Genomic DNA, 22,791 nt, shown 5'->3' with positions numbered 1-22,791 from the left:
AGGGAAGCAGGTTGCTAGCCTTACTTGCCCCCGAGTCCCATTGGGTTTTACCCCTAACGGCTGAGGGAGTAACCGGTGGATTTGGTAGTCTTTGCCGTATGAGCACAAAGGTGACCACGACTCAGAATATGTCCGAGATGCCCAGCCTTATTCCAAAGTAACTGGTATCCCGACTGTCGGGACCACTTACTTGGCCACTCATACGTTGCCCGTGGTTCATGAACTAAGATATGACTACAGGAACCCACACCATGAACCACATATACACTTTAAGACAAAAAAAAAAAAAAAATGCACCACGAAGGTATTATTCGAATAGAACGGAAATCGATGGATATGATGTACAGTCAAACAAATAATTACAATTTCAGAAAAAGTGGATGATTTTTCAAGAGAGAGAGCTTCACAAATTGAGCTAGTCAGTAACGCTTTGGTTCACCTGTGGCCCATAACCAACAACTTACTCGGCTTGGCATTGATTTATAGAGTTGTTGGATGCTCTCCTGGGGATACAGTGCCAAATTCTGTTAAACTGGCGCGGTAGATCGCAAAATCCCGAGATGGTTGGAGCACCCTATCCAAATTACTCCAAACGTTCTCGGTTAAGAGAGATCCAGCGACCTTGGTGGCTAAGATAGCGTTTGACAAAAACGAAGACGAGCAGCAGTAACTCTCGCCATATGCGGACAGGTATTATGTTGCTGAAATCTAAGCCCAGAATGGCTTGTCATGATGGGCAACAAAACGGGGAGTAGAGTGTAGTCGACGGACCGTTGTACAGTAAGGGTGCCGCGGAGGACAACCAAAGGGATCTCGCTACGAAAAGAAGTGGCACCCCAGACAATCACTCATGGTTGTAGGGCCACATGGCAGACGACAGTCTGGTTGGTATCCAGCCACTGTCCAGGACGTCTCCAGAGGCGTCTCCGGCCTGGAATTCCATTGATTGGATTAGAATTGTCTTCAGCGATGATTCGCTTTCACGTTTGCCAGACCCTACGTTGGGCAGCGAGCTCACCGGATATCTCCCCAATTTAGAATATTTGGGGCATTATGGGCTGGGCCCTCCAACTATCTCGGCATTCTGACCATCTAACGCGCCAGTTGGACTCTCTCAATCATTGTCAAGCTGAAGAACTGTTTCCATAAGGACAAAAGGCGGACCAAAGCGTTATTGACTTGGTCAGCTATTGAAGCTCTTACTCTCGAATAAATCATCCAGCTCTTCTGAAATTGTAATGATTTGCTTGCACATGTACCGAGTGATAAAAAAGTCAGTATAAATTTGAAAACTGAATAAATCACGGAATAATGTAGATAGAGAGGTACAAATTGACACACATGCTTGGAATGACATGGGATTTTATTAGAAGCAAAAAAAATACAAAAGTTCACAAAATGTCCGACAGATGGCGCTTCATCTGATCAGAATAGCAATAATTAGCGAAACAAAGTAAGACAAAGCAACGATGATGATCTTTACAGGAAATGCTCAATATGTCTACCATCATTCCTCAACAATAGCTGCAGTCGAGGAATAATGTTGTGAACGGCACTGTAGAGCATGTCCGGAGTTATGGTGGGCATTTGCGTCGGATGTTGTCTTTCAGCATCCCTAGAGATGCCGGTCGATCACGATACACTTGCGACTTCAGGTATCCCTAAAGCCAATAATAGCACGGACCTGGGAGGCCAAGCATGACGAAAGTGGTGGCTGAGCACACGATCACCACCAAACGACGCGCGCAAGAGATCTTTCACGCGTCTTGCAATTTTTTTGATTGTAATAAAACCCCATGTCATTCCAAGCTTGTGTGTCAATTTTTACCTCTCTATCTACATTATTCCGTGGTTTATTAAGTTTTCAAATTTATACTGACTTTTTGATCACCAGGTGCATCACATTTATCGATTTCCATCCCATTCTGATAATTCTCTCTCTCTCTCTCTCTCTCTCTCTCTCTCTCTCTCTCTCTCTCTCTCTCCTCCTCCTCCTCCTCCTCCTCCTCCTCCCCCCCCATCTCTCTAGAGTGTATTTGGACAATGATTTTGTTTACAGAAGTCTGATCGTGTTTAACATTGTGGTACCTGAAAATGGCTAAAAACCTGAAATCGTGATTGTACAATAGAATAAACAATCTATACACTCAAATGGCGGAACTTTCATTTAAACAGTATGACTGTGCTCCCAAGCTACAGAAAAATCATCAGATATTGGTTGATTTGTGCTTTGCTAGTTCTTCTCTTTCGTGTAATTAATAACTGCCACAGACCGGTAATGAGCGGACAAGCTTACGACAAATACTGCTGAAATAGTTTGCGAATTCTGAAAGAATGAACACTGAAAGGACAGCACTTTTTCAAATAATAAAGGAAAGGGGGAATGAGAGTGGAGCTGTGGGACATGACTTCGTCTTCAGCTCTGCTGGCGGCAATCCCGTTAGCTGTCTCTAAGCGCCCGCTAAGCAGGCTTTGGCTCGCAGTTACGTAGTTGTTCAGGAAGAGCGCTCTTCCCAGAGTTTTGTCACACCCGGGGCTGACTTCTTAAAAGATTCTCAACTAGGACTTTTATCTTGAATCTTCAATTTAAGGACTTCCCGAAGAACCTCTGCAACAATTCCTAGTTCGCTGCCAATCTCCGTAGCAACAATGCCACAAGCCAAATGTCATTAAGCTTACTTTTATAATAAATTGTGAAGAGCTTTACACCGACCACACAGTTTTATTTTATGAAGGTTTTCATGTAGTAACTTCTGTTACCTTCGATTAGACCTCAGCTCTAAATCGGAGAACTTTTTACAAAATTACAATTAAATGACATTTTTCGTACCACCCACTTTCAGATCATTTTCCAGAAACAATCCTTCAATTTTGTTTCTGTTTTTCATTCGCCTTTTTTTTTTTCTTACAATGGTTCTCCTTTTCCAAAGTGTCATTACATCAGTATAGTGAAACAAATTTGGGCTTGCATATTTGAAAAATTAATGCACTCCCGTGCCTCGATGTGTGTGGGATAAAACAGGAATTATATGCCAGAATGAGATTTTCACTCTGCAGCGGAATGTGCGCTGATATGAAACTTCATGGCAGATTAAAATTGTGTACCGGACCGAGACTCGAATTCGGGACCTTTGCCTTTCGCGGGCAAATGCTCTACCAACTGAGCTACCCAAGCTCGCAGGAGAGCTTTTGTTAAGTTGGGAAGGTAGGAGACGAGGTACTGGCAGAAGTAAAGCTGTGAGGACGGGGCGTGAGTCGTGCTTGGTTAGCTCAGTTGGTAGAGCACTTAACTGCAAAAGGCAAAGGTCCCGAGTTCGAGTCTCGGTCCGGCACATAGTTTTAATCTGCCAGGAAGTTTCAGGAATTACAGGCATAATGGTCTATTCTGAACGAAAATATTTGCTCGAATCACAACAGATATTAAGGCACTGTTTGCACCTTTAATAGGCCAATGTTTCACTCTATTACATACCGAGCAGCACCTCACTGAAGCGGCAAACTGTCTGTTCCAGAGTGACGACGATGACGACGACGAAGACGACGTGGATGTAACGTCGCCGACGCGGAACGGCGGCCCCACCCCTGCGTCGTCGACTGCAGCGACCAAGGGCAGCTCGAGTGGCGAAGGTCGCCGCCACCCCTGGCACCGGACAGGTATCCTGACGCACCACGAGTACCACAGCTACATGGACAGCGCTCTCGAGTGTACGCTCTCCAAGTCTTACGTGCCTGTGCCTGTCTGTGTCCTGTGTGGCATGCAGCATGAGCGCCTGGCTAACACGCACGCTCCACCACAGGCCTCACCGACCGACAGACATCTGCCCTCCAGGACGGTACCGAGCTACTCGGTAGCGACCTAAAGCTCTTGTGGGTGAAATGTATCCCTGGTGTGTCTGTAAAATCACGTGAAACTGAAATTGGGGGCTATTATTCTGAGCATTTTGGTACAGATCTTAAAGGCTATCGAACAGATGTGGTAGTAAACAAGTAAGTGACCCATTATGTGTTTGTAGTTCACTTGTGCTCCAGAAGATAACCCTCCCAACCATACATCACCTCAGTTCATGCTTGTGATACACTACTAGCCATTAAAATTGCTTCACCAAGAAGAAATGCAGATGGTAAACGGGTAATCATTGGACAAATATATTATACTACAACTGACATGTGATTACATTTTCACATAATTTGGGCGCATAGATCCTGAGAAATCAGTACCCAGAACAACCACCTCTGGCCGTAATAACGGCCTTGATACGCCTGGGAATTGAGTGAAACAGAGCTTGGATGGCGTGTACAGGTACAGCTGCCCATGCAGCTTCAACACGATACCACAGTTCATCAAGAGTAGTGACTGGCGTATTGTGACGAGCCAGTTGCACGGCCAGCATTGAACAGACGTTTTCAATTGGTGAGAGATCTGGAGAATGTGCTGGCCAGGGCAGCAGTCGAACATATTCTGTATCCAGAAAGGTCCGCACAGGACCTGCAACATGCTGTCGTGCATTATCCTGCTAAAATGTAGGGTTTTGCAGGGATCGAATGAAGGGTAGAGCCACGGGTCGTAACGTCCACTGTTCAAAGTGCCTTCAGTGCGAACAAGAGGTGACCGAGACGTGTAACCAATGGCACCCCATACCATCGCGCTGGGTGATATGCCAGTCTGGCGAGGACGAATACAGGCTTCCAGTGTACGTTCACCACGATGTCACCAAACACGGATGCAACCATCATGATGCTGTAAACGGAACCTGGATTCATCCCAAAAAATGGCATTTTGTCATTCGTCCACCCAGGTTGGTCGTCGAGTACACCATCGCAGGCGCTCCTGTCTTTGATGCAGCGTCAAGGGTAACCGCAGCCACGGTCTCTGAGCTGATAGTCCATGCTGCTGCAAATGTCGTCGAACTGTTTGTGCAGATGTTTGTTGTCTTGCAAACGTCCCCATCTGTTGACTCATGGATCGAGACGTGGCTCCACGATCCGTTGCAGCCATGTAGATAAGATGCCTGTCATCTCGGCTGCTAGTGATAAGAGGCCGTTGGGATCCAGCATGGCATTCCGTATTACCCTCCTGAACCCACCAATTCCATATTCTGCTAACAGACACTGGACCTAGACCAATGCGAGCAGCAGTGTCACGATACGATAAACCGCAATCGCAATAGGCTGCAATCTGACCTTTATCAAAGTCTGAAATGTGATGGTATGCTTTTCTCCTCTGTACACGAGGCATCACAACGTTTCACCAGGCAACGGCAGTCAATTGCTGTTTGTGTATGAGAAATCGGTTGGAAACTTTCCTCATGTCAGCACATTGGTGTTGCCACCGGCACCAACCTTGTGTGAATGCTCTGAAAAGCTAATCATTTGCATATCACAGCATCTTATTCCTGTCAGTTAAGTTTCGCATCTGTAGTACGTCATCTTCATGCTGTAGCAGTTTTAATGGCCAGTAGTGTAGATCACAGACATTATTTTCTTGAGCTGGACAATATTGATGGAGCAGAGCCAGAACAGTTTCACAGAGCCTGCAGGTGTGTACCTCTAGTAGTGTTCTTGCTGCATAATGACACTACAGGTAACAATTTCCTAATGAGCATCATCCAGCACTGTTGATTAGCAGCCTAAGAAAACAGAGATCTCGTAACTAGCAGATAACTGGTGCCCACATTTCAGAAGGAAGTGCCGAAACAAGTCAAAGTGTGACACTGAAAATTTGTATTTTGTATCCCTTATGATACAGACGAACACTGTCTGTTCACATGTTGAATGAGAGGCCTACAAAGCGTTGGTAGAGTTACAGTTCACAATCGACAGAGCAAGAGTCCCACAAAGGAACAGAGCTGATATCTCGTCAGCCTAACAAGTTTCAAAATGATATTGATAAATAACAGAGAACTGTTAATATGATGGTTTTAATGCTTCATCTGTTCTACATAGTCTTCCACCATTTGAATACAATGCGAAGAGAGTTCATATAACCATGTGAAACTGTCAGAAATGTTGCTCTTTGGTATGTTGGTCAACTCATGTGTCACACTGGCTTAAATATTGTTTGTCATCAAAGAATCAGCCCTTCATGTCAATTTCTGCACTTCGTCATTTTGTGGCTGGTTTGTACTGATAACACCCACAATAATTTTCTTCAATTTTTTCCAAAAAGTCACAGGAGGCAGCCGTGCATTGCTGTTCTTATTCAGGAGTCAAGGTGGGCAGAACAAGCTTTGCACATATGTCCATCTCCTTCAAAACATTCTGGAGAAAGTTTTGAACACTTGATTTAGAGATGTTGCTGCATTGCAATTTATGAAACGACCACGTTGACACAATATGGTAGCATGTCCACTACTCGACACAACCTGTTCACAATAGATTAGTAGAACATGTATCTCTTGTTTGCAGTTGTTCGTTCAATTTGCCACTGTAGTCACTGCACTGATGTCACTTGTATGCCAGGAATAAAATCAACCTTGCAACCATTTTGATAGATGGTGTAGAATTGATAGGTACTTTTCCCAAAGAGTGAAATTTTCAATGACTAGTGCAGCAATGGACATAACAAGCATATTTCATACACTTCATTCTCCATACACACACAGGACCATGTTCACCTAGAAGGTAGTTTAAACAGCAGCATCAGCTACGTATGTGCAGTTTCTGTGTCTGAGCTATCAGTCCACAAACCAAAAGAGTAATTGCACCTTGCCTCATGCTGACCATTAAAAATTAATTTGAAATTCAGGGAACATATTTTACCTGTGCCATTAATGGACGTTCTTCTACATATCCATCAGAATGTGGCAGCAGCATGATTATGCAACTTCTGACTTCAGTGTAGATATCAGCAGGATTACGGATTCCTGGTCACTAGACGAGATGGATGGCTCTTCTAAAAGCTTACAAATTATTCATACAAAGAGATCTGAAATCTTATGTATAGTAGATACCAGTAGATACAGATTTGTGGATGTTATTGTCCAGACTATTATTTCATGTTACGGAATCCACAATATGTGCACTTGAATGGATGTAACCTAATCTGATAAAATTTTATTACCATACTTGCATCAGTGTTGGTAGCCATTACTGTGAACATTCATTGCTGATATGGATTTATGCAATTAACAATGGTTTATTATTGGCATGGTATTCCATTACACTGTTACTTATAACAGAGTGATAATTTATTGTCAATAAATAACAGTTCACAACAACTTGGTCATTTCATACATCTTCAGGCCCATGTCACTTTCCACTGACATTGCAGTTCACAAGTTCCCTGTATCAAAAGCTCAGTATACTGGCCCTTACGTCTAATATCAATTTTGCATACTGTAACTGAAGCACCTTGTATAATGCATTAAAAGCATCTGGTCCCACTCTATGAATAGTTTTCGAAGATCACAAGAACTGAATTGTTCTGTGCAATTTGTTCAGAAAGGTTACACTGTAGCAGAGAAGTTCACAAAACTGTCATCTAGATTATAAATAATTTGTTAGTAAAGGAGACGACTTGTCGAACACTCTCATGGCTTCAAATGCCACTAGCATTTCATAACTGTATAAAGTCCACATTTACTAAGGCTGAGAGGGTCATGGTTATAGTTACTCACTGAATCACTCATTCCCTCACCTCAGTGACATTTTGGGTGTTTCAGGTACTGCACTCGGCAGTGGATTAAGCAACAGTGGAATGAGATGCTCATTGTTTTATGAATCATGATGACTAGGGAATACAAGGAAAGTATCAACTTAAGAAAACTGATGCTGATGCAAGGGGCAAGGGCAAATGGGCATGCTACCTTGAATGCTGTAGTTATAGACTTGAAATTGAAATTTGGAAGCAACAACAGCACTTGTATCACTTGTCAAAGGGTGTTTTCACACAACGTTACACGGAGAAATGCAATTATAAAGGTTCATTGCCACTAAATTCTCTTCTAGACATCTTGGGTTGACAACTGGGTACTAGCCCTTTTATTTTTGAATGTTTTTTGACATTAATATGAATCTCCTAAGGAAGCCCAATTTGACAAAGATTATTTTCAGGACAACAAAGATTCTAATCAAGTTATTTGATTAAATTGGGAAGAATGGCATTCAATGGCTGGCTCAGACTTCTGATCTCAACAGAATTGAGTAATCAGTTGAAAGTTGTGTACTGTACCATCTGCAAACTGGTATAATCCATCTGTGACCTACGCTGAAAACAACAGAGGCTGTGACACTTGTTAAGAGCAGAGCTGTCATACTGGCATTTTGTCTCTATACATGCGATATGTTATGTATTTAATGAGAGAGGTTGGAACAGTAAAACAGCGTTAAACATAATATTGTTACAAAGCTGTTTACTCAAGCAGTCATAGCTGAGCAAGTACAGTTGATGGCAGAAGATATGTCATTAAGTGATGGGCTTGTTTTGGCTAGATGTGTGAGGAGAAAACTTAATTTTAAAACACTATAAACTGTTAAAATTAACCAGAGTTTGTCAACATCTGTGGAGATCCCTTAACATCTTCGGCGTATACTTCTCAAACAATTACAAATATTTTCAGCTTAAATGATGAAAACAGTTGTGTTAACAGAAATGCCACTAAACTGCATAAAAGCTTTATAAATGTTGTTCATAATAGTTAGTATAATTAAATATGAAATTTTGTTTGCATTCAGTATAAGTTTGTAAGACTAGCAACTTTAGTTTACATATGAGCATGATTAGAATAAATGTGATAAAAGTTAATTTTGCATGCTTTAGTATTTGCTTTATAGTTTAATTAACAATAGACAGCAAAATTTTCTGTTTGTCTATTAATTTACTAAATGTTTTTTTATCTTGTTTGTTGTCATATAAAGCTTCTAAAATATTTAGAAATTTTTCATTTTTATAGGCATGGTAGTACTTTTTGAGTGTAACAAGTGTTAGGTGATTTTTAATTATTTTTTAAAAATGTGTAGTCACTGATATATTTTGCACCTGTTATACATACATAATTTAGCTTGACGTGTCTGACAGATGGTACACATTATGACAACTCTCTCCCCTTGTTTGGTAAATGTGGATGTGTGTCCTACCGCCAAAATTTGACGTTGTTCGATTATGCTTTATGATTAATCTAATGGCAGGAACTCATGATCTTCAATATCTCATTTTCATGTAACTTTATGTTGATTATATGTTGAACAAACAGTCATTCCGAGATTGTCAGGAATGGATAAAATAATATTCATATTTTAGTAACTGTGATATCATACAAAGAACATATTTTAATCATTCTGACAAAATTAATAATGTGAAACTATGATATGGGAGAGTATTATTCTGTGATGGTAATGTTAAATATCGATTCTGTTATTGTATGGAACTGTGCTTTTAAATCTTTGTTTAAAATGTTGTATTGGATGATCAGAAGAGATGGTAGTGACACATTGTGAGTTGCCATAAAAATTGTTGGATTAAAAGGCATTTGCCCACAGCTCCAGTGCTGCAAGGACAAGCCTAACTACAAAATCCATGCAGGTGGTGACTACAGTTTTGTAAAATGAGATGCTATGCATTGCTGCAAAGGTGGCTGTCCTTTGGTGTCATATATAATGTCATGCCTACCACCCAGTCACCCAATCCCATGAGTATAACCATTCAGTTCTTACTCAAAATGTTCATTAAGGTGGTCCCCAATATAATCACCAACATGAATGGAACCCTTTGTGTTTAAACCAAAGAAAGCCATGAAGTATCATTGCTTGGAATGTGGCAGAGAAAAAAACGCAGAGATAGTTTGTTGCGGCATACTGAGTCGAGCACAACCAGTTCGAAACAAACCATTGGAGATTATGGTTTTCTTATCAAACACCTTAGTGATCATCCAACAATGACATGCAAAGATTGCTAGTAGAACTTACATTATCCATTCTCTCATTCCAACATCAAGGAACGTAATTCTCTCTCTCTCTCTCTCTCTCTCTCTCTCTCTCTCTCTCTCTCTCTCTCTCTCTCTCTCTGCTGGACTAACAAGAAGTCAGCAGTGGCAAAAAAATTCTCAGATTTCTTGTTGGAAGAGGTTTATATAAAAAGCTTATGCTTTTGATGTTTTTTTCCATAACTGAAAGCCTGATTATTTACCCAAAATGATGAAGCAAGAAAGAAGAGAGAAATTTATCACACTAATTCAGTTAACTGTAGTTTTTTTATGATGATTATTTGATGTTATTTGTGAAGGGCTAGCAAAAAATTGTAATTTCAGTTAAAAGAGGCTGATACTATTTTATTATCTTACAGCGTACGACCTCGCAACGCAGTGTCCAAGTCGCCGGGCTTCAATGCGGAGGCACACAATCGTCGTGTGTAATCCGCAGCAACAGCAGTTGGCAGCAGAAGCTGGCCTGGGTAGCCAGTCAGTGCCACATTCGAGGCCACAATCGAGGGGCCCTACCCCATCGTCAGCAAGTTCAGAAGCGGGTACAGATACAGGCATGCTGGGATTAGGAAATACACTTCCTGAGATGTCGTGGTCGAGGTCTTCCCTGCAAGATGAGCTGCTGCATTCGGTTAGTTTTGCTAAAATGTGCTGGTTTTTAGTTGTATTTCTGGATTAGCAAAAATGTGTGAAAGAGTTGTGGCAAACCAAATTGTCAAAATAGCATTTTTTCTCCATCCACATTGACCATAAAGCTTTAGCTCATCACTGAAAAATGGATTTAAGAATTTTTATTACATTGCTTATTGTTGGGATGACAGCAGTTCTTCTTACTTTTGCAGAAAAACTGGCAGCAAGCCATGGAGTGCCTCTCTCTCACACTGGAGGAAATTGTCCACATACGGAGTGTGCTTACTAAAGCAGAATTGGAAAGTCTACCAGTAGAGGGGCATGTGAAAGAGGATGTAGAGAAACGAAAGGTGATTTGTAATATAATGTAATGAGCTTTATTTTAAAAAAGGAAGTCAGACAAAACATTATTCAAGTTGTGTGTGTGTGTGTGTGTGTGTGTGTGTGTGTGTGTGTGTGTGTGTGTGTGTGTGTGTGTGTGTGTGTGTCAAATTAGGAGATGAAATCTGTGACTTAGATGAGTATATATACGACATTGCAGCAACATCACTGACTACATAGTATTCCCACTTGCTCCTTCTGTACTTGTAACATATTTTGGTTATCATTCCAATCTGTTTTTTGTGATTTAATTTAAATACATTGTAATACTGTATTTACAGTAATAACTAAAACACAATAATATTGTCAAAAGTGTAGACAATAATCATTCTCAATTTCTGAGATAAGATCCTGAAAGCCTAGTTTTTAAGGAAACTTTCTAATAAAATTTTTGTTTTATTGATTTTTTATTTTTTATTTGTTTATTTATTCATTCATTTATTTATTGGTTCTTTGAAGCGTTCTTGTGCAGAACAGGCACATGGTTATGAAAGAAAAGTACATCATGAGATGGGAAGACTCGTGTGTGATGTGACGGTTACTGAAGAGAGATGACATGATGAATATTTACTATACATGAAGCTATAGGCAACAAAACAAAGTTATCAGTTAGTCCTTTCATGATTTTTTTTTTTATAGTCAGAGATTTGTTACTTACCGGTCTCAATACTTTGCCGGCCACTTTCAGTAGCAATGTATCTTATGGCTAATGCAACTTCCAACCTGGTAGTTGCAGAAGCATGAACAATTTAGTCATCAAAGAACATGTCTCTACAGTAAAGACATAAATTAATCCTATCTGTCACTTGGTAAAATTTTGCTTATAAGCAAGTGCAGCAAAATTATTATTTTAATGTACTAAACATATTTCTGAACTAAATGCATTCTTATTGACATATGAGCATAAAAAAATGAGACAAAGTGAAAAAATTAGTGAATACATTAAAATGATGTTGAAATATGAGTTCAGAGCACAAGGAATATAAAAATAAAGTGCCAGAACTGTAAAAGTGTGATACATTAAAAAATAGTTTAGTCTGACAAAGAAAGTACACAATTTAAGGAGAATGTTTTTCAGCATAGTCATATAGTAAATCAGTACAGTTACTCTAATGAATCAAAATTTTTAATACACGCAGTAAGATAACATTCGTCTAGCTGTGCAAAACACGTGCAACTCCAGGCTTATCACTTGAAGTGAATCTTAGTGTATCCAGATATTCCTTTAGGCCTGGTAAACAAAAAATAATCACTAGGAGCCAAATCTGGTGAATAATACAGATTTAGAAGCACCTTGAGGTGAAGGTCATGTAGTTTTGCAACTCTGCTAAAAGGCATGTTTGGGAATATGTTTTTGTAATAGAAGAGCAATCTCTTTGTTTCTGCAAGATGCAGTTTTATGTAGTGTAAATAGCATATTTTAATTTGTTCTGTAATTAATTGTGATAGTCTCTGGTGATGGTTTTCCCATGTGGACACAGCCCCTGAGCACCATGCTACACACAGTGGTTAGCACACTGGACTCGCATTCGGGAGGACGACGGTTCAATCCCGTCTCCGGCCATCCTGGTTTAGGTTTTCCGTGATTTCCCTAAATCGTTTCAGGCAAATGCCGGGATGGTTCCTTTGAAAGGGCACGGCCGATTTCCTTCCCAATCCTTCCCTAACCCGAGCTTGCGCTCCGTCTCTAATGACCTCGTTGTCGACGGGACGTTAAACACTAACAACCACCACCACCACCACCACCACCACCACCACCACCACCATGCTACAAGAATCCCAGAAAACAGCAGCTGTGACTCTTCCTTACTGGTAGAATCATTGCACCGGTGCATTTTAACCTCATTTTCACCCACTCTTTGAAGTGCTCCATTACCTCTGGCATGTAATGATGAACCCATGGTTCATCTTGCATTATTTAATGTTACACAGACATTAATTTGCTTAAACAAAGACTTTAAAATTTCAGTTCAGTGTGTATTTGATCAGTTGTTGACAGGTGCTGCATGTATTTCGCACAAAACTTTGTCGTACACTATATTTTATGCAAAATGTGGTAGATGTTTTCTATTAAGACCTTTCTAATATTGCAACACTCAGTCAGTTTCCACGGAGTTACGAATTTTTGCCAGAGGTTTATCAGTCATATAAGATGTTGGCATTGCAAAGCATCTCATCTTCATTAGATGCGTGACTATACTTAAATTCAACAAGTTACTTATTAACTATTGTTTACAGAGGGGAAGAATCTTCATTTTAGATTTTCAATTTGATTTCTATTTGCTATGGATTTAAACAACCTAAAGCAAAGTATTTTATTGTAGCTCCTCATAATTCAGTTATCGATATCTCCAGAAAATATTGATAATTGGTTACTTACACAACTGACAACAATGACAACAGGGGGATGCCTCTGAAACCTCACACTTTGCTGTCTGAACAACCTTGTTTTGCAAATGTCATATGCAATATTTGGGCAACAGTAATGCTGTCTTTGTTGGTTGGGATTGTTTAGAAAGTATCTAAAATTAGGGGTTGTCATAAGATGGCTGACTGGAAAACATATTTAAAATCATATTATCACAGGAAAACATTCATTGTTTATCAGGAACAGTATAGTAATTAACATAGTTGTCCTGAGCCATCAGTTAATTATACCGAGTAGAAAAACATACATGCCATACTTTGAGGATGACTAGTTGAATATGATCTAGGAAGCCGTGAATCTAATCACAAATTAGGTCTGATATACAGTTAGCTCATATTTTGTTCACTAAATAGAAGTGCAGAACTGCACTGAATGAATTCTGAGTTCCGAACAAAAAAAGCATCTACTTCAGTTTCTGTGTGTACAATACACAGGATCCTGTGAACAAACATAGACAGCAGAGTTTTACAGACTCTTGTTTTTGAGAAAGCCATGTTGATTCCTTTAATGATACAGAATACAGAATAAGTACTTTCCTTTCACTTTTGTTTTGTATGTACTGTGGGATTAGGTAGTATTACAGTGAAATTACAGGCTGAAAAATATAAAACTGTCCCAAGAAAATTATAAGACTGACACAAGGTTGACCCTTAAGTGTTAATGAACATCGCAGAATAACCTGTAAATGAACACAGTCGATGTTGATGCAGCACTGTGCTTGATCTGTCTGACTGTGTGAGAGACATATACCAGCTCTTCCCAAGGGATAGCAAAAATAGTGTTTCTGGTGTGTGAGGATTATTTGAAAACACTTGGCTGTTCAGTTTGCCCCACAGGTAAAAGTCACAAGTGGAGAGATTCTATGGCCCCTGCTGATTGTCCTATCCTCACCAAACACCTCATACATGCTTGACAAGTTTGTCAAGGTGGTGTGTGCTGTTTCTCCATCATGTTGAAAATATCCATACAGTCATTTGTCTTTTGTGAGTTGATCAACATACGGATTACACAGTTTCAGAACATTGTAGTTAGCATTAACAGTTCGTAGACACTCATGTTACGATGCCGACACCAGACATAATGTGCTGAACAACAGTCTTGAGGTTATGCAATGGTTCTTCAAAGTACTGATGGAAAATTTCTGATACATAATGGCACTTTACTGTAGATTTCCACAAAACACTTCCAGTCTGGAACTCTTGCACAAATAGTTCCACACATTTTGCGTGAATTGACAATGAAAAACATACTGTTTTATCATGAATCTAATTTTTTGTTGCATCCAGTTGGTGACTAAAGCATCTGCTCTTCTCACTCACTCAAACATAATGACACATTGAAGTACCCATGGACAGAGCACGTGGGAGATAATGCATGTGCTGACATATGACAGCAACTGAATGGAACATCAAAGTAGTGTTTTCCAGTATTTCTTGTGATGGGTGTTTTGTATCAGTGTTATATTTTGCCCCCTCTATACCACAAGTGAATATAAATTAAGGAGAAGCACAAACGACAAATCCATTTGAGGTATACTGCAGACAACAAGTAACTGAATTATGGTATATATCAACACATATGTGTGTGGTGTTATTTAGCAGGATCAGTGTGTCGTGTACATAGAAGATGTGAAATCATTGGTATCCGAAGCTAGTTTGGTAGGATTGTTCTCTTTTAAAGATAGTAATATTTTTGGGTTAAAGGCAGGAAAGCTTTGCCACTGAAGACCACCACCCCAAACCAAAGCATGTAGTTGGACTGCAGTGGAATAATATTTGCACAGTAAAGGCATTTGTTGAATATAACTGGCAAATTGGTAACATGGAAGGATGCTGAGCATTCAGATACTGGAGAAACGAAATGTTAACCAGTGTAGTATGGGAATGCCTTTGTGGGAACTTTACTTTACCCAGTGTAACACAGGAATGCTTTCAGAGAGGAACTATCTTGTGCCCCCCTACACACACACACACACACACACACACACACACACACACACACACACACACACACAGAGAGAGAGAGACAGAGAGAGAGAGAGAGAGAGAGAGGTATCGGGAAACCCATAGCTGATTTTGCAGAACAGTAGGTTTCATGGCACACTTTGCTGCTATGACTGAGGTGAGGTCCACCAACATTTTCTGGGAGGCTGGGAGGTTGTACAAGACCTTGCTTTTGTGATTAAGCAATAATAGCTGGCAGCCACATGTTCAGTTCTACCCAGACGCCGCAGCCTCCATCACTGCAGTTGCAACAGCCACCTGGGAGACGATGTCACAAGAGCCTCACGATGTCAGCTCACCACTGTGCTGCACCTGGTAACAAATTGTGCTCAATCACTCCAGTAACAACCCATGTACCATTTGTCTCGGTGTAATAATTAAAAGCTAGGAAATAGGACCCTGCAATATTCATTAACAAACGGGTGTATTATTGTTTTCATGTTTTAATTTTAGTGTGTAATGGAACAATACTCTTTCATAATTGGTTTTTGTAGGCAGTAAATGAAATTGACTAACCATGGTTCCAAAACAATATACTTATTGGAAATAAAATAATTGTAATGTGATACATTTACATTCCCGCAGCTTGTGCACTACAATATTTATTTATTACTAATTACATATACTTCACTCAAATGCTATTATTTCACAGTTAATAAATACAGTTAACTTCCCAAACTTGGTGTTTAACTAATGCATCACCACATAACTGGAGGTTACAAAGTGGAATCCAATTTGTAAGGACATCCCCATAATACGAGGGTGGTTTGAAAAGTCCTCAGAACGGGATAGGAAAAAGTACTTAAATGACTGAAACTTTTTTTATTTTTCAATGTAGTCTCCTTGTAGATTAATGGACATGGTCCAACGATGTTCTAGTGCCTTGATCCCATCTCAAAAATGAGTTTCCTCCAGGCCTGCAAAATAGTTATCACCTCTGGCTGTCAATTCTTTGTTTGAAGTGAATCTTTGTCCACCAAGAAAAATTTTCAGTTTTGGGAGCAGATGGAAGTTTAACAGAGCCACATCAGGTAAATAAGGCAGGTGTGGTAACAACTCGTACCTTAGTTCGTGTAATTTTTGCCATGACGACAGCACATTTTTAATCCAGTATCAAGAGTCACGGCACCCATCTTGCAGATAATTCTTTCATTTCTAATTCTTTCATTTCTAATTCTTCAGTTAAAATGTGATATACCATTTCAAATCACGTCTGGCAAGCCTCCACAATTTCACGCACTTTCAATTGGCGATCCTCCATGACCATTTTGTGCAATTTTGCAATGATTTCTGTAGTAGTAACACATCTTGCCTGACTACTGCACGAATCATCATCAAATCTCTCCCAACCAAATTTAAATTCATTTGTCCACTTGGCAACGAATATGAAGAAGCAGTCCCCCCCCTCCAAGCGCATTCTGGAAATTGGCATGAATGTCATTTGCTTCCATACCTTTCATTAGGAACTACTTAATCACTGCTCAAATCTAATCACTATGTGGGAACAGCAGAGCCACGTCACTGCCACAGCTGTCTTCCAAGACCACTGACATGCCACCTTTTTTACAGCCAACAGTTCAGTGAATGTAACTTGGAAAAACTCTTTGTGCTAGTGCTGACCTTTTGTGGTGATTTCGAGAACTTTTCAAACCACCCTTGTAGCATGTAGCATGAATGGCCATAGCTCAATTTGCCCAATGTGATATTATATGTCCATTTTCTGGATTGCCACAAATTTTGTTTGAAATAAACATCAGCTAACAGATTAACAGATTGACTCAGCAAGCTGTTGGCAATAAACTTACGGGTGGATTGCATGAGGCCATGTTGTTCGTTGGTGGGTTGTGCATGTAATTCTGATATTGTTTCATCATGATTTCATCATGAAATTAGGGAATGTTTCTTTTACTGAATTGCTTGAAAAAAGCAACAGAATAAAAATTGCATGTAGTTCACTATTTTGTGGTGTAGAACAAAAATTAATGTGGGTTCCAGTGAGAATTGTAAATATGAATTCAGCAATGAAAGATAGGGAGATAGTATTCCCTACAGGAGTTAATGCGAATGAAGGGGAAACAGATGAACAAATTACAGGATTAGAAATAAAATGGAAAAACATTATGAAAGTACGTGACTGCCCAAACCTTTGTCAACTGATAACCCAAATATTTACTGAGAAGATAAGTCTTATAAGGTAAACATTCAACATTACTTCTGAGAAGATTACATTAATGCTCAAATAAAACTAACCAGTTCCTAGATCTTAGAGAGATGTGAAAATATTCTACCAAAGATATGAAAGATTTCAAGGCAGAAACTTGTAGTAAATTTGGGAAAGTGCAGAAAGAAACACAAGAAGTAATAGATGATGAGATTTATATTTTCATGCAAGAAATAACCAGTACAAATGAAAACCTGCAATGAGCAAGTGAACAAATCTCAGCAGCTGAAAAGAGTGTGCATCATCACGAGAACTAAAAGTGAGAGTCGGAGAGAAATTGCTATGGATACACATGAATTTTGATAAAGCCTGTGCACAGATTAATATTGTGCAAGAACAGGTGATTGAACAGATATAATGGGAGATCACAGTAATAAATTGTAAATGAAAGTAACAGTAGCCCTTAGATAAGACAAACTCCCTAGGCTTGCCAGCAACAGAAATTTCATTGCCAAAGTACAGATGTAGCAGAAATGTGAACCAGATATTGTTCCTCAAAGATTGTGAGGCACATTACTGAGTGGAAGTAATCACTGAGGAGTAAAAGATGTTGATAATTCAGAAAGCAATAGACAGCAAGAAAGGTGCATGGTGTACAGTTTTATGTAGCAATTGAACAATATACTTACATTTTAAGGAGAAATTCTTGAGAACATATACAGCATTTCGGTATAAACACCATTAAAACTTAATCTTTGATAGACAGTATGAAGTATACTCAAGGCAGGCCGTAGCTACTTGAGTGTCAAATTTAGCCATTCATGCATATCATCCAGACTGCAGGATGTCTGATCAAAACTTGTGACCTACTGTGAGGAGGCATTTTATCATGCATAGACAGGTATTTTTACGTGTGAAATCAATAAATTTTATATGCTTACATACACTAAGGCCACATTGATTATATGGTCCAAATAAGATATACTCAAATGTCATGTCATGAACTGCAAGGAGGATGTGATGAACTATGAAACATTGTCGATAGTAATGACTGCAGTGGTCAATTCATAACACTTCATGGAACAGGAGAAAAGAAATGTATTGACATACAAATGACCAATTCAACGCAAAATGTAAAGTCAGATGTAGACGGAGTCACTGAGGCAAGGAGCTGTCTCCAGAACTGACTAAAGGCTGAAAAATTTTATGCATGACAATAAGAATAAGAGATTGAGATCAGTACAGTACTGGAAGTTTTAAATTTTTGTATTCATAGAAAGTGTTGAGAACTGAGTAAAATGATAGAGAAATAATGATAATGTGAAATGTTGGTGCTATGATTTTGATTGTGAGAAAAATGATAGGTACAAGAACATGGACTGATTCAGCTGGATTACTAGTGGGTAAGAGTATGTTAATCCCAATTGTGTAAATATGTGATGTTCTTTTTGGTAGTAAAATGTTGTGAGAAACTCTGGCTGTGATAGTTTAGAAAGAAAACACCACCTGCAGTCAGCTTCCAAAATTGATTGAAATGGTAAAGCCAGGATGGGAGTATTGGAGTATATGTGCAGAAGAGAGGAGAATGAATATAATGGGAGGTTTTGCAGGAGTAATCCATATGAACCAGCAAAGTTTTATGATGCTAGAAGTTTTGATTAATGATGAATTATTGGAAGTGGTGGAGCTTGGTGTTGAAGGTAACCACAGCTGTTAAAGAAAAGCAGCGTCACTGTATATGATACAGTTTAATGAGTTGTTAGTGCAAAGGAAGGTGATTAAGAGGAACAGCAGTTTGTTGACAAGTCATTGAGATAAATTGGTAGGCTTTGGCAACATGCACCATGAAATATTCAGTTGAGATTTGAGAATCCCTTGGAGAAATTGGCCACTGGAATATGTGCTGAGGGAATGTGATAGGGCTGCATAAGTCTTGTGATTACTGAGGGAAGTTATGACCTGTAGTAGTACACCATTCTTGTGAAGATAACCAAAGACATAAAAGAGAATATATGGTTCAAAAATTTATCGGAAGGCAGAAGAGAAGTGATAAAATTACATACAGTGAAATTAAGAAATATTTCATACCTAATTGCTTTTGATAAGTTGATATGTCGTGCTCCTCCACTCCTTAGGTGCTACGACGAGGTTAAGTGCAGCTTCTAAGTTTTCCTTCAGTGTTACTGAAAAGTTATCTCAGGCCTCCTTTCCAACTACTGAATGCTGAAGACAAGTATAGATGCATCACCACTCAGGTACTTAGTGCTATTGATGAGTTTAAGTTTCATTATATCCACTTCATATCTCAGTATATCTTCACAATTTTAGCCACTAAATTGTGTTAAGATAATTTGTCTGTTGTGATTACATTTTGCTGTATTCTACTTTGCTTTACATACAACTGTTCTTCAGGATCGGAATCATAGTATTTTCCTCCTCATCATGTTCTGCAAAGAAAATGACGGGGTGTCATGGTTGCATTGAGGAAGTAATCAAGAGAAGATAATGAAGAGTGATAGTTCCGATGAACTATTCGATTTGACATAAGTGATAACTCCTCCGCAGATTCTGGATGCAACAGTCTTAAGCATTCTGCATCAGCAGGTGTAACACTACAGTCTTAAGTTTCGAAAGGAGGTATTGATAGTTCTTCCACATTCAAAGAATCTGCAAGTGACAGTAACTCTTGAAGTGGGCTACCAAAATGAGATCAGAAATTATTGAAGGATAAGCGATCTTTATGTCTCTGAGACTTTGTAACAACCAAAAATTCACAGAGAAGCTTCAAAGTCTGAAACCAATTTTTACACTTACAAAAGTGTTCATCTCGGTGGTGACAAGGAGACATTGCGGAAGCACAGGCCATGATATGCCACTCAGGTAGAAGCCCAAATACAGGCAACTTACTGCAGGTAGATGCATTAGATGATAATGACACAGTGCTCAGTTCAGCATCTAGAAGGTATGTTTGCAGCAGCCAATGGGTTAATGCCATACTTCGTGAAAGGGAGATTAATTCAGTTTAGTAAGGAAACAGTGTTGTAGTTCAGAGTAATATGTAGTGCAATGTTATGAATGAGGTATTTTTATGCTGAATGTAAGTGACAGATGAATGAAATACACAAGTTGAAATATGTAATTGACCTTTGTGTGAAGAAAATTCTATGAGACATTGTGGGTACAAAGAGACACTTTTTGTGTTGAAAACAGTGAAAAAAATGTAATTTCCATTTCATCTGTGCATGCCAATAAGAGTTAATAATTATGCAATTCATTACTTTTTCTATGCGTTACTGTAATTTGTTTTGATACCTTTGTACTACGATGTGTGTTCTTCACAGATTTGAGGCAAAAATGTTGCTAAAATTGTACTGGAAAGTATCATGTGATTGTGATTTAACTATGTGTGGATTTTGGGCTACAGAAATTAGAGCTAATTTTATTACATTTTGTGGGGGTGGTTTAAGTATTTTCATATGTTATGGTAGATATTTGTCATTTATGTGTGTTCTCAAGAAGAGTACCCTATATTTGTTTTTGTAGTCGCATACTCAAATTCCTAAAATTTTTATAACTTGCCATGGTATTCAGCTGTTACACATTTACTTTTGGTTCACATTCAGTGTGCATAGCAGGAAAAATAATGAAAATTGTTGAATGTCCAAGGCTAAGGGGAAACTGTCAGTGTAAATGTTCAATATATCCCCTAATCACATTTAGTGTAAATACCTAAATGATTTGTGTGTGGATTCTCAAAGACAATTCACGATTTTATCTGCAGACTGCTGTGACTTGCCTGCATGAAAATTGTTATTAAAAATCATGAAAATTTTTATAGTGCCAATTTGACCATGGCATTCCCTCCAGGATGGCCCCAGGTCCACTCAACCTGCTCTCAAATGAGTACTGGCGATCTTACCCATGGGAAAATGTGGCCGGGTGATGCATCCACCACCATCCCCTTCCTAGTGCTGCGGTCAGGCCAGTAACATGGTTACTTTTTACCCAGTAATTGAATTGATGATACATAGAATTTGATCTAGTCAATCGGACATAAAGACAAGCCCACAGGAAATTATTCATGATGCTAGGGGAGAGACCCCTATAGTGTGAAAGAATTCACTTCTAGGCTTCATGAGAGGCACAACACCACTACATTTTATGTGGAGTACTGCAACAAATACTGAGAGGTCACACAAGAATATCTGTGAGCTGTGTCCTGCTACCACCAGACTGATACCATGTGGGAGATGTTACTGAGGAGTCTTGAGAGCCACTCCACACTTGTACAGTGCGTGGTACTGAAAGCACTAAAGCACTCCAGTAACAGCCCACTTTACAATGTTCTGTGTGTCTCAGAGTAATACCTAAAGTCAATGAAAAATGGCCTTGAGAGTTTCATTAATATAATGGACGTATTGTTATTTCTGTTATTTAATCATAATTTGTGATGGAAAAAATATTGTTGTACGATAATACACCAGTGGAAGAAGGAAAAGAGTTGCGCAACATAAGCAGATGTTGGTAGGCCGCTTCCATCTGAAAGATGATCTCTCTTCAAATTTCACACCAGTCACATACAAGAGTGGCGATAGTAGTGTCACTATGAATATACAAATCAGAATTGCTTTAAATACACACTGTAATGGTCATGAGCATTATTTGCCTTTGAGACTGGACATGGTTTGTTGATGCTTGTCAAAAACACCTTTAAGGTAACAAAGATGGCATTATCAGTACCTCACTGAGTTTGGATGAGGTCATGTACTAGGGCTATGAGAAGCTGGATGTTCCTTATGTGGCAGGGGTATCCACTGTACATGACTGCTTCAATAGTGTTCACGAGGATATATAGAGTCACAAGTCCAGATGGCCATGTGGCACTACCGACAGGGAAGACCAATGTGTTTGGTGTCTGGCTCTGGTGCATTGTATTGAATCTGCAGCAGCAGTTTGAGCAATAGTTGGCTCCACAGACACACAACAAACTGTTACGTCAAAGACAGCTCCAAATCGGATGCTGTAGCATGAAATCCACTGATCCAAAACCACCACCATTTGCAACTTCAGTGTTGTAAAGTGTGAGGTCATTGGAGGTTAGGGTGGAGGTTGGTTGTATTTTCTGATGGAAGCTTGTTGTGCCTTGGTACCAGAGATTCCCATGTGTTAGTTAAGAGGAGGCCAATTTAGGGCCTGCAATCATCTTGTCTGTGTGCTAGATGCACTGGACCTAAACCTGGAGTTATGGTCTGTGGTGCGATTACATGTGGC

The 22,791-nt window shown here is 39.4% G+C and overlaps 1 protein-coding gene across 3 annotated transcripts in view; it reads left to right on the top strand.

Annotated features, from left to right (window-relative positions):
• LOC126480722 (protein spire) overlaps positions 1-22,791 on the top strand; it is a 797,250-nt gene that overhangs the window by 751,224 nt on the left and 23,235 nt on the right. For 2 of the 3 annotated variants that reach the window (XM_050103982.1, XM_050103983.1), the window contains 3 exons: positions 3,513-3,705; positions 10,280-10,548; positions 10,760-10,897. In XM_050103982.1, the coding sequence (XP_049959939.1) occupies positions 3,513-3,705; positions 10,280-10,548; positions 10,760-10,897 (600 nt within the window). The remainder of the gene's footprint in view (positions 1-3,512; positions 3,706-10,279; positions 10,549-10,759; positions 10,898-22,791) is intronic. The other variant, XM_050103984.1, reaches the window with a different exon arrangement.

The sequence above is a fragment of the Schistocerca serialis genome, chromosome 5 (assembly GCF_023864345.2).
Source record: "Schistocerca serialis cubense isolate TAMUIC-IGC-003099 chromosome 5, iqSchSeri2.2, whole genome shotgun sequence".
NCBI classification, from domain to species: Eukaryota; Metazoa; Arthropoda; class Insecta; order Orthoptera; family Acrididae; genus Schistocerca; species Schistocerca serialis.
Note: the sequence above shows the minus strand (reverse complement) of the source record. Positions and strands in the feature narration are given on the sequence as shown.